We start from the raw sequence: 14,090 nt of genomic DNA on the forward strand, positions 1-14,090 counted from the left end.
CTGTGTGTTCAGCAGGAAGCTAGATATTCGCAGGAGGAGGGCTTGGGCCACCGCAAGTGTCTCCAACCAGTAAGAAGACAAAACTACTGAGCTGTTAATCAGTGCTTGTTAGCATGCCTCACCCCACCTGAAAACACTTTCAAACTACATAAAAAGAAGTCCTCCCTGAACACAGGGGCTCTGTCAGACATCAAGTTGGGGCCTGCTCTGATACAGAGCATAATAAACTTTCTATCTTTCTTGACTTTTGTTTCACTCTGTCTGGCTTCCCTATGATACCAACCCTAACTCTTCCCAGCATAATACCCTCAAATTCATAAATTATAATCCTAACTCCTAATGCCTCAGAATGTTGACTGCATTTGGAAATAGGGCCTTTAAAGAGGTAAATAAGGCAAAATGAGGTCATATAGGTGGGCCTTAATCCAATATGACTGGTATAGTTATAAGAAAAGGAAATTTGGACATAGACACACACAGAGGACACAGCAAGAAGGTGGCCATCTGTAAGCCCAGGAGAGAGGTCTCAGAGGAAACTGAATCTGCCAACACTTTGATCTTGGACTTCCAGCCTCCAGAACTGTGAGATAATTAATTTCTGTTGTTTAAGTCTGTGGCATTTTATTATGGCAGCCCTAGAAAACTAATACAAGATTTTATGGAAAAGAAAATAATGTGAAAGTAGAAACTTTGAAATTCAATAATTAATCACAGAGAAAATATAAAATTTCTAAAATTCCATTAAAATTATTTACCATTAAGTTTTTAAATGTAGATCTTTTACTAAGGCAAGGTATATTTGTGCCCTTGAGACATGGAAGAAATGAATAGCTGTTGCTTCCAACAGCGAAAATATAAAGGAGAGAAATTCTCCTTTGGCTCAGAGAGGGGGGTGGTGTGGTGTGGTGTGGTGTGGTGTGTGTGTGTGTGTCTTTTGTAAATAAATTATATGTAAATATAATTTTCTCTCTCTTTCTCTCTCTGTCTTTAAATTAAAGTTGAAGTACAACCAGCTTGCTAAGAAGTAGAAATGGTAAGAATAATAATTTGGGGTAGATAAAAATTTGACTAAACTGGTAAGAGAACCCAAATCAATGTTACACTTTTTAAATTACCATTAATTTGTACACTTTTCCACTTTCCAGCACATATTTTTAAGATTGCCTTAAAGAAATACTTATCTAGATGTCTAGTAAATTGTTTATGGCAACAAATACAGACCTGAACCTCTGTGGGCTTTGGTAAGAGCAAGCTGTCTGTTGGAAATGACTTTTTTTTTCCTCTTTCCTCCCCATCATCATCATCGTCACCATCATTACCATATCACAGCTAACACTTATTTATTCCCTATTATATTCCAAACTTTGCTTAAGAGTTATACTTGCATAAAAACAGATTTAATCTTGAAAACAATTCTATGAAGTAGGTATTATTATTGTCACACTTTCCAGAGTAAGAAACCTAGGCACAAGTAACTTGCCCTTGGTCATACAAATAATGACAGAGGACGGGTTGGAACTCAGGCCGTTTGGTTCTTCAGTCCACACTGTTAATACTGCTCTGTAGTGTATATTTAACCAAAGTTACTAAAAATAAATTGGATTAACAAAACTGCCTTTATATCTCCATTACTATAATGAAGACTTCAGAGGCTGTGCTGTGAACATAGCTGCTACTGTGGTTACTGACAGTGCACACTAACAGCAAGAAGTTTCGATAGCAGCTTCTCGCTTAATTTGATTGACCATCCCTTAATTTATTTATCTCAAAGATAAAGGAAGAAATTATACATATATATAATATATATATTATTTACTTTAGTAATTTAGTAAATTTTAGTCATAATATGCAATACTTTAAAATACTTTGGTAGATGTTTAACATAATATAAATGAGAATCTACCCTCACAAACATGAAATAAGAAGAAACTATAGAAGAGGGAAAATAGGATATGGAAGTCTTTTAAAACATAATTTTATTTAGTTCCTTTTTCATTTCAATAATAACTCTCTTTTAATTATGCTATATAGCCATTAGTCAGTTTTGTAGGTGGGACTGAAGTTGTTTTTAATCAGGCCTTGGCAAGATTATCATTAATACGTCTTGCACTTCTAAGGCCATATTGTATACTGCTGCTCTTACTTGCTAGTTTAATAACCTAGATGTTAAATTCTAGTTTTATTTCTTTTAAATACACTTGGTAAAGGAACAACCATCAGGTGATGTTAAAAAAAAAAAAAAGGACATAGCAGGTGACTAATTAAAGGCTTGGAGGCCGACTGGCTTGGACAAGCAGCCAGTCTTGAAGGGTGTGGCCTAGTGTGGGGCCAAGGAAGCAATCTAAAGTGTGCAGTGCTTGGTCAAAATGTATCCTGAGCAGGGAGAGGAGAGGAGGGGAATGTGAGACCTGGCAGCAGCACCCAGAACTCGGCATGCCCTCTCAGAGCCTTGTAGGCCGCATGGCACTAAGAGTGCTTCCAGGTTAATGTAACCTGTCTTTTCTTCCCCTATGCTCCCATATCAGCAGTTTCACTGATTTCCAGAAATTTTTCTTGGGATTTTCTTCATGTTTCATTATAAAACATGAAGCTAACTGGTTACAGGGTTATGTAGAAATGAACAATAGAAAAATCTGACAAAGTAGAATAGAAGTTTAGAGAAATGATGGGTTTCATTGAAGAAATCTGGGTGTAGCCACTGGTTTTCTCTCTGGCATCTTCATCAGTAAATGGTAAGATTTTTTGACCCGGCTTTGAATGGAAACTATGAGTAGGTGATCTTCATTCTGATTTTGAAAAATGAAACCATTCAGTTGGCTGTCTGGTTAGACTAGCAGGGATTTTTTTGAAAATCTGAATCCTACTTCTGGCTATGAAACAGTAGACAGCTCATTCCAAGAGAGGATGTTTCATTACTTCCTACAGAACATGGTAACCTACTCCTTGAGGACCTTGCAGAACAGTGATTAGTATACTGACATCACTCTTGTTAGAATTCTCCTGCTCTATTCATCCAGGGATGCCTCTAACTCTCACTAGTGCAATGGTGTCTGTTTTATGTATATACCAGGGTTTCTTAGCAGCTTGAGAACTGAAACTGCAGCAGCTCTCCCTCCAGAGGGCGCAAGCCCTAATTCAACTGTACTGTTACTGGGCTGTATTACATGCCGCCAGCAACTAGACTTTTCTGTTTAGGGAAAAAAAAAAAATTTCAAGCGTTTTATTTCAATTACCGCTGTAAAATTAGAACATTTTACTCTTTACTTCTAATAAGTACTAATAAACACTTTACTTCTAATAATGTATTTTCATGTATCTTCTTAGTAATTTGTACATGGTCACACAATCTACATTTAAAAATTTACTTTTTATAAATGTAGTCCTTCAGTTTACAGATCCATTTGTGTCACTGCTATTAAAGAGTATTTCTTGTTAAATACTTATACTCATATGCGTACATGTTAATCACTTCTCAACCTTGATAACATGATTTCTTAATTTCAGTAATTTAGTTTGTAATTTCTCTGTACACATTATGTTCCAGCCTCTTTTTTAAAAATTTCCATATACTTTGAAGATTCATAAATTATTTTCCCCTAAATTTGATTTTTTCTTGTAGACCTCTGATGCTTAAACTTCTTTATTTGAGATAAAGGGAACATTTATTCAATGATATTTGAGTTACACTAAAATCCTTTTCATTAGCTCAACTGTTCCTTCACCATTTCTTTTTGACTTCATCATATTCATTTCTGGTGCTTATGATTACATTTGCTGTTGCTATAATAAGTAATATAATGAATATTATCTGCACCATTTATTTAGCATATTACTAAATGCTAAACCATTTATATACATTATTTCATGTCATCCCAATCATTGCCCTATGAAACAGATTCCAAAGCCCTGTTTAATAATCAAACTGAGAATAAGGGGTTAGCCGACCCAGAGTCCCAAGGTGGAGTCTGCCTGGCCCCAGGCTGTGCCCTCATCTACAGCACATGCTCATCTGTGCTGCTGCCTCATATGACGATGCTGGGGTCTTAAAGTTCTCCTGACTTGCAGACATCAAACTTATACAGAGCCCATACATGGATGGCCACTCCTAACCAGTCCCCGACCTGTCTCCCCTCTTCTATTGCCTACCCTTTGGAAGTTAATTTAAAACACAAGGCTGGCACTGAATGTGTATTCTTAGTGTTGAGAAGAGAATAAACTCTAATAAAGGGAACAGCTCAGTTAACACTGTGATTTACTTGCCAAAAACACTTTGTCTTATATTTTTATATTGATTTTTGCCTATAATTCAATGTAAGTTTTATTTATATTTACAGGTTTTTTAAATTAAACCATTTTTGTGTTGTGTTACTCATATTATAATGTAAATTACTTTAGTTGGATTGCTTTCCTCCTAATGTCTCTTTGAAATCAGCGAGTGGATCCTTAGGAGGACAAGGAGAGGCCTGAGAGAAAAGGTGACAAGTGCCTAGGATCAGGCATGCACAGTAAATAGAGAAAAACTCTTTTCCTTTCCCTTATTACACTGTCCTCTGTTCCCAGAACACTAACTCTATCTATTAATTATGGATAAAATGGATTAGTATGGATGTCTGGTCTACATTTGAAAAGTTCTGAGCAACTTTGGGCTATGTTATTTAAGTCTACAGAGATAAATAAGGAAATAGAAAATTATAAGTGCTGTAATAGGGATAAGATATTTTTGTGATAATTTTCTGGGAACACTATCACCATTTAAAAAAGAACATTATCTCTACAGAGATATAAGCTTGAGTTCCAAATAAATCCTGTACCAAAGAACTGTAAAGCATTCTCTGTTAAATGTCATGGACTATCCTTTTAAAAAATATCTTCTGGGGTCATTTAAAAATATTAAATATGACTATTTATAAAATAAACATTACATATTTAAATAAACATGAAATTCTCCATATTACTGTTCAGATATATTTACATTGTTTGACTTTCAATTTTGCCAATTATGTTAACTAATCATTATATAATTCAGAGAAGAGTAGTTGGAATGTGTTGAATTGTAATTTGTTCTGTTAAATTAGTAGATAGACCACATTTTTCTGAACCAATGAAGAGAAGAGAATATTGGTTTTATAGAAAAACCAATTTTATAGAAAAAAGCTGATCTATAAATTTCTGCTAAGGATAGAATGGATCAATCACATTTAAGCTGGGAAAAAGGGAATGCAAGAGGCATGAAAAAGTGTATTAGCTGCATAGTTAAATCCTGCTTTAAGAGAAAATCCTCCAAGAAATCATCCCCCAATTTAATAGGAATCATGTCTACACGCCTTTTGCTGTTCTTTTTAAATATAGAATCTATTCTTTCAAATTTCTTAATATACTTAAAATATTCTTAGAAAGCCAGTAATTTAATAGTCATTGCTCTATAGATGCTTTCAAAGTAAGTTACTAAGTGATTTTTTTTTAATTAGTAAGAATTGTTTGCAACTATCAGTGCAGAAGGCTTGAGAAATTCAGGAAGGCAATGCCATTTAAAATGTGGAATGTTTAGTTTAAAAAAAACACATAGATTGCATCAAAGCTTCTTAATAGCTTCTCTGGAATTTTTGGAATATAGCTGAGAAGTATTAACATATGCTCCATATGTCTGGGTTTTGGATTTGATCTCAGTTACTTTAAATTTGAAAAGCAGATTAGCCACAAATAATAGTTTTCATGACTTTGTGGCTATATGAAATTGGATAGATTACTTAACCTTTTTACACTTATTTCTCTCATCTCCATTATGATTTTTAAGAATTAGATCTACTGTATTAAAGCACATAGTTCAAAAGCAAGCTTTTAATTGGCACTTGTTATAAAAATAAGAAAGAAAAGAATAGAAATACATTAACTATCCCTAATTAAAAAGAAAGGGATGCTGTTGAAAATTTTAACTTGAGGAACTGTTAGTATGGAAATTAATAATAACTAAATCTATATATGCCCGGAACTAAAAAAGAATCCTCTGTAATTTCTTTTTGATCCATGAGAGAGAGAGATCAAACTAGGGATGATGGGGAGAGAGAGAGATGACCCAGTAAAGGGAGTTTCACATCAGGAAATAATTAGTACTGGAACAAAACAGAGTTGTGTTTTGGATCTTTTTAAAAGTTGTACCTTAATGATTTAATAACAGTTTTGGTTAAGCTAAATGCATAAATCCAGCAATAGAAAACATAATGACAGTATTCTATATTCAAGTGATAGGATTTGTTATAAACTATGAGAGGCCTTGTAAAGGTGTCAGGTCATCTATCCTCAAAACAAGTCTCCATTTTTTACTGACATCATTCATCACTGGCTTCTAGCCAAAACCCTAATAGAGGAAGTCAGCTTTACAGTTAACCTGGAAGTAAATTTTACAAGAGCCCCCCTTAGAGCAGAAGACTGATCTCAAACTTTAGATCACATCAGAATCCCCTGTGATGTTAAAATACAGAGACCCCATCCCCAGAGTTTTGGTTAAGCAGGTCTGGATGGAGGGGGGCCAGAGAACTACATTTCTAAAAGTCTTTAGACGTATTGATGTTATTGGTCTTGGGCTACACTTTCAAAACCACTGCCTTAGAGAGCACCTAGGAAATTAGACTCCTTAGTAATTAGTCCTTTGCCAATACTTAAATTTTTTCTAACCTAAAATAATTGGTGTCCATATTGTAAAACTTTGAAGGCTCAAGCATTCATTCATTTATGCATTGGAATGCAATCATAACTTATTTTTCTGAAAAAGCAATTTCAAGCCATGTTTATAGTATTCCTGTGGCCCATCCTCCTGTAATAACTTTCTGTTGTTATCCCAACAAGAATCATTGGTATTGCTCATAAGAACCTGTTTTTATTGTACGAACAAAGTAAGTCAAACAACTGACCCAGGTTCCCTCTTTGCCTTTGCTGCCCGTTAGGATGCTCACAGTCATGCAGATACACCCGCCACCCCACATGCAGCAGGTGTACAGGATCTCACACTATGCACTTTGTTCACAGATTTACTTCTTCTGTTTCTCTGTTTTGTCTTGATTTCACTTTTCCTTGACACCCATTTCTTCATAGACAATATTACTAAGAGTATTACATGTATTTTTAAAAATCATCAACATTTCTTTCTGAAGAGGGATATAAACAAAACTTATCTGTGTAATCTGGAGACATGTTTGCAAAAGTTTTAATATCCTATCTTATTAGGACTTCATGCCTTGGTCTCTGGATTATATAAAATGAATAAATGAGATATGAGAGCATAACAGATGCCACCAGAGATCAGGTGTATCTATTTAGCCCTAGGCAGAAATATCAAAGAAGTACCTGGGAAGGCACAGATACTATTTCTGACATCAAGTTCAAAAGGTTAATGATATATCTGAAATATTTTATCACCAAAGAATTATATTCTATGAAATTCACTGAACCTATTTGAAGTTATTCATATTTTCACTTAAAAAATTCCTAGAAACTTAGGACCTGTCGAGTAATGTTTGTCTTAAATTGACCTTTCTCTGGCTTTGGGCCCATGTCACTTCCATACCCCAGAATCTGGATGAATAATCCTGTATTCACCATGTCAGGATTCATGTCATTTGGAGAAGAGACTGGTGGTTTGGAAGATAATGCTGATGTAAGAGTCTCTGCCTCCTCTAGGTTGCATCGTGGAGAAACTAGAAACCTGTGCTGCCCACCACCACATTTGGCATATCCAACAAAGTCATTTAGGCCTTACTTACATAAGGACACAATAGTTCTGAGTTTGTAAAAATCCAAGGTGCTTTTTTCTAACACACAGATACACAGACCACCAATATTACATGATCGCAATGATTACATTACTAAGACACAGAGCACGTAATAACTAAATGTTATGAGTAAATTTTGCTATTTTCATCCTTTTGTTAAATCTTAAATGGCACATCAGCAAAGTCTTTTCATGACTTTGGGTGTGAATAATATTAAGAACCATGAAAGGTTTTGAAAATATTAAAGTAACGAAGAGCATGAGTCTGCCTTGGTAGACGTCATACCTCAACTTATTCCCCAAAAATAGTTTAAAAAGATTCTCACTAAAAAACTTTCAAATGCATTACAACACCTCATGAGTATGTATTTTTCTCCAATAACTCACTAAGAAACCAGATTCTATTAAAGTACTACAAAATTGTAAAAAAAGTATGTAGGAAAACTATGAGAAGATAATAAAAGTTATACCTTAACATTTTTGAAGGTGTTAGAGCCTTTATAGGTTTTATAAAATGAAAAATTCTAAGATTTGTTTTTCAGATAATTTATGAGTTCCATTTCTTTAACTTCCTATATAATGATTTTTTAATAAAACAAATTCTATCCCTAAAAATTGGTATATAAACACATTATAAATTTTGGCATTTAATATCATGGGGCCATTGCCTTCTATGTTTGTGTCTGACTAAACTGTACTCTGCAGTTTAAGAGAGTCTAACGGTTTCATATGATTGATTATTTTACAACTTTTAAAAAGAAAAATGTCTTGCCTTCAAATGGTAATCTTGTTCCAGTCTGGGATCTGATCCGGCTACCTGTTTGTATTTGTTAATTTTCATTTGGCGATTTCTCTCCTCTATATCCATAGCACCTATCGAGTAGAAAAAGACCCATAAAATTAATGTTCAGTTCTTATTCCTGAGTCCTACTAACAGGACGTATAAAAGAAGAAATGCTAGGCTGATATATTAGTTTCATTCAAGGTAGTATGTACAAATTAACTATCATATTATTTCTTAGTTTTATTTAAAGAATGCAATTTGGTGAATAAAAGCATGATTACTAAGTATGTAAAATTATTTTAATCTGAATAAAACATAAATGAATTTCAACAGAAAAACAAATATTCACTAGATAGAAAACACTTTCTGGTACATGTATGTCCAGCACATAAATTTGACAATATTCTATTTGATAATATTATTAAGCCTGTGACTTATAATTCACCAAGATTTAATCAATTTACTGAAAAAAAGTTAAGTTTACTTGATTTCAAATACAATTTTACAGTAGCATTTAGAAACTATTATCGTAAGATTAGCCCATGTATTAGAACAGGCTGCCCCAGCTTACATGTGGGGGCAGTTATCAAGATATTTTGACCTTGAATTTTCAAGAACAGGATCAAGAAAAAGGCCCTTGGAATAATATGCCTGAGAACATACCATGCCAGTAAAGACAAAAAGTATTACTGAAATCATTTCAGAAAAAGAAAAATGACGTCAGGAGGTAAGAATGTGAGATGGTAAACCTATTTAAAAAATCAGATGAATGCTCTCTATAACAAGTTTTACCTTGAAACACATCAGTTGTAGACATCAAAAGTGCCCAAAAACTTTGGATAGAACAAGAACTAAATTCTAGCAAATCTTTGCAAACATGAAAGTGTTTTTAAAAGTATATTTGTGATTTTTATTAGAGATATTTTATAGTAAAATTCCATTGCTCATAAATAGGCATAAAGGAAAAACAAAATCTCAATTGTATCCTACAAATCTACAAACTGGGAAAAATAATCATAACTTAGAGGGCCAAAATGGCTATGGCTATCTATAATAAAATGTTGTCATGTAAATACACAAGCACTGGGTGTGGGTAGAAATATAAACATACACACCCCTTGCTTAAGATCATAATTAAAACTGCAGTAAAATTTTGGTACCTAGACAAAATTGTGCCTATTCAAAAATGGGGATTTTAATACTCATCCTGAAAAAAAAATCATTATATATCAGATAATTCTGATTAGTAACAAATTTTAAGTAAAAGTTGATTAAATAAAATAAGATAAAAACGGGAAGAAACAGTTTCAACAAGGAGTGAAAAAATTTTGAATAAAAGAATGTATAAAGAGCTTACATTATATGACCTCTAATTCTAATAGCAAACCTAAATAACCTGTTCAATAAAGTGAGGTAATTTGTTCCTCTTAAAAGTCACATTTTAATGATTTGATTAATTGATTCTGTGACAAATTATAAAATGGAGAATATAAATATTATGTTAATATAAATTTAATGATACAGAAAATCAAATGAGTGCCTCCATGATATGGATGTGAAATATAGTAAAGTATAAATGGCTATTAGTCTCTTAAAATACAATTTTGGAATTTTTTGTACCAATATTGTACAACTGGTTTGTACCTCAGGAGATATTCTCAGGCAAATATGTTTATTTTCTCCAAGGACAAGGGTACAAAAAAGCCAACCCAGGATCAAAAAATTATTGAAAGACTATTTACTAAATTTAGTGTTTGGGAAGTTTATTTTTAAAAGTTTCATTTTTATATATCATAGCAAACTAGTATTTTAATATGAATAGCACCTATAGACAAAGAAGTTTAAACACATTTTATATATACATATATAAATATATACACATATATACATATACACATACAAACATACATATACGTGCATTTTCTAATATTTATACTATTTTCTGGACATCAACCTTCTACGAAGCTACATTAAATTCTTTCTGATTACTAGGTAATAATGAGATATGCTGGCAGGGGTTGGTAAACTTTTTCTGTAAAGGGCCTGATAGGAAATATCTTAGGTTTTTCTGACCATTTGGTCTCTGCCACAGCTCTGCCGTTGTAACATGAAAGCACTATAGACAACGCATGCCCAAATGAGGGTGGCTGTCTTCCAAAAAAATCTCATTTACAAAACAGGCAGTAGGCCTGATTTGGTCTGTGGGCCATAGTTTGCTGACTCCTGCATTAAAGGATACTAGTTTAATATTGCTTCTCAAAAAAACCTTCCACCTTAGTAATGGTTTAAAGATTTGTAGAATCAGGTTTACAGAACATCATTTATTTAACAGATCAATTGCGGGTGGGGAAGTTTAAGGAAGATATTAACCTGTATTTGTTATAAGCAAACAAAGATGTAAATAGAAAAAGTGATATAAGCATTTAGATATTTAGTTGGTTTAGATAATATAACCAACTAAATTCCAATCTCAAACACATCTCTCATCTCCAGACTCAATCATCATCTAGACATGGTTGCTAAATGGAAAAATTATTGGTTAGTGCCTTAGCCAGTGAAGTTTCAAGGGACCATCTTAACAGATGTAGGTAGCAAACTTGGCTACATATACTTTTTAGCTTATAAGTATAAATTCTCCTAGGAGGCCAATCCATAGGCCAAACAGTAATCAGACATGGCTTTCTCCAAAATTATTTGACTCAGATGAAGTCTTTCATTCCTTTTCTACATTTTTATCAACTTATTCTCACAAAGAAACATTCCACAAACTATAATATCCTTAGAGACGAGAGCACTCTATTGGTAAAAAGATCCATCACAGGAGAATTCTTCACTAGCAAGTTGATTTTTCTTTGCTGGTCCTTTTCTCTAAGGAAAATAACCTAGAAATATTTTCAATATTATTATTTTGGTTTCAACCAAACTTCATCTTTCCCCGGTGGAATGAAATACAATTTAGAGGAATCAGTGCTTGTAGAAGAACTGTTCTCTATCTGGTTGAGGAATGGAATATGTGATTTCTAAACTTTCTTTCCACTCTGACGTCCTATGCCGTACTCTATAAAAGGAAAATAAGTGAAAGTGTTAAAGAGGCAGGTTTTTTTAAATCTTCTCTCTCAGATTTATAGTACAAATTTGCACATAAAAGATCCTGAAAATTGTACAATAAATAATCATTTGATCACAGAAATTTCCCCTCCTCCCACCTATTATCTGTTAATACCATGCTGAAATAGTCTCAAAAATACATTTTGGGAAATGCTACCTCATAGGTTTAAAAGGTAAATTTATCTAAGAATCTCTAGTACACATACTCTTATATGTGATGACACTATGCTTATTACAGAAGACATCTTAGTAGTTTAATTTCATTTTATAATTTGAGTATGCTTAAAATAGTAGTTATTACATGTAAAAATCACATTAAATGTTGAAGTACTTTCAAATGATAAGTGCTAATTAAGAGTTAATGAGACAGACTTTGTGGACAAACTCATTTACAACAGAAGTTTGCATATATTTGTGTCTATTGAGTGATAATCTCTTTCAGTGCACTTTGTTCAATTTTTAATTTTTTAATTAATATTTTAATAACATTTTATTAATTTAACTTTATTCAAATTGCCTAAAATTCTTTTTGGTATAAGGTAAATTATTAACTAAGTAAACTAAGAAAACATGATTTTTTTTTTGGTTCATTAACCTCTTATTTCATAAATTACAGAGTTCATTTACATTATGCTGCTGGAAGTGATGGCCCTGTAATTTTTGGACATGTATATACAAATACTTTGAATACCATCAATTTTCACACTGCTACTTGAAAACAATATTTTTATCAAAGCTGCCTCATTGCTATTCCTAATAATGCATTTAAATTAACCAACAAGCTTTTTTTCACTCTAAAAATTTTAAGGCAGAGAAAAACAAAAAAAATGTCAGATCGTAGATGTTCTGAAATTCATAAATACCTCAGAATATTTTTTCTTCTCAGATTGGAAGCTCCTGGTCCATTCTCAGTCACTGAATTTTAAAAATTCAATATTTTGTTGATCCTGATTAAATGTTTTCTTAAAATCACATAACATATTCTATAAGCTATTTATCTTGATAAAAACCATTTAAGAGGTTTACTTATTCTTAAATCAATTAACTATTTTTTGTGGTTATTTTGAACTTAAAAAAAAATACTACTTAACATGTCCAGAAAGTTAGAGTCATAATTATAATGCTGATATGTCAATCAAGTTAAAAAAAAAGTTACATGTAGATTTTTTTTTAAAGTCCTAAGTAGATTTTTGTATCTAGAGATATTTCCTGTATCTGAAATTCAGGAAAAAATGAGAGGATTCATGATTACAGACATCATGGAAGCCTAAGATTATTAATCTTATTTAAGAATATTAATCTTATTTATTACTCATAACTACAGAGAATAACTGGTGGTTGTGAGAAGGGAGAGGATTGGAAGGGGTGGGAAATAGGTGAAAAGGATTAAGAGGTATCAGTTTCCAATTACAAAATAAATAAGTCACAGGTTAAAAGTACAGCATAGGGAATATAGTAAATTATATTGTAATAACTTTACAGTGACAGATGTAACTACACTTATCATGATGAGCATTTTGTATATAAATGTAAATCGTTATGTTGTATACCTGAAACTAACATAATAGTGTACGTCAACTATATTTCAATTGTAAAAATAAGTTAATTAAATAAAAGGATGAAAAAAATCATGAAAATAAAAATATGTATCATATAAAAACTGAGATAAGTCCTATGCTAGAAAAGAGACCCAAAATTTTATTTGTAAATTAGAAACACTTATAGTACATAATACTCTTTATATAAAATTGAAACTAACTTAAGTCTGTACATGTCACATTAAAATTGAGCTCTCTGAATTCCAACTTGTATTCAGACTTGTTATTGATACTCAGTTCTTATTTAAAAATTATCATGGTATTATTCCAAAAACATGGTGAGATTTTGGAATTTTTAATATTGGATATTTGCTTATGAAATTGTGTTTAGTAAAGTTCATAGACTTTTTCCTACATAAATAATTCTAACCACCTCATAAAGATTATTAGCTTAGTTTTGAAAATGAATTGATAGTAATGATTACCGAAATGTTTTACCTGTGGTATGTAGCTAATAAAAATGAAACCCAAACAATATAACTTCCAACAATTAGTTTTAGTGATATTTACTATTATTCATAATGATTACTTCTTTATTTCTCATTTCAGCATTTCTAAGACTCCTGTGAGGACTTTTTAAATTATATTGACTATGGTATTAAAGTGGTAATATAAAATACTTTGGAAAGTATGAAAGATATCTTTTACCTTCTAAGAACAAAGAGGTAGGTAAGAAGTGAGAAATAATTCATGGTACAACTGTTAAAATGTAGAGACTCTTAAAAGGATCCAAACACATGTGATTATATCCCCCAAACCATAATCAAAGTGTGAAATGATGAACCTAGCTTTGTTCCTTCCAAGAATAGCAGAATCATACAGGGGTTACTGAACA

The 14,090-nt window shown here is 32.3% G+C and overlaps 1 protein-coding gene across 43 annotated transcripts in view; it reads right to left on the bottom strand.

Annotated features, from left to right (window-relative positions):
- Positions 1-14,090, bottom strand: part of RIMS2 (regulating synaptic membrane exocytosis 2) — a 578,477-nt gene that overhangs the window by 132,205 nt on the left and 432,182 nt on the right. For 25 of the 43 annotated variants that reach the window (XM_036876382.2, XM_036876380.2, XM_057497834.1 and 22 more), the window contains one exon: positions 8,538-8,638. The exons of the other annotated variants lie outside the window; for them this stretch is intronic. In XM_036876382.2, the coding sequence (XP_036732277.2) occupies positions 8,538-8,638 (101 nt within the window). The remainder of the gene's footprint in view (positions 1-8,537; positions 8,639-14,090) is intronic. 43 annotated transcript variants of the gene reach the window in all.

The sequence above is a fragment of the Manis pentadactyla genome, chromosome 3, assembly GCF_030020395.1.
Source record: "Manis pentadactyla isolate mManPen7 chromosome 3, mManPen7.hap1, whole genome shotgun sequence".
Lineage (NCBI taxonomy): Eukaryota > Metazoa > Chordata > Mammalia > Pholidota > Manidae > Manis > Manis pentadactyla.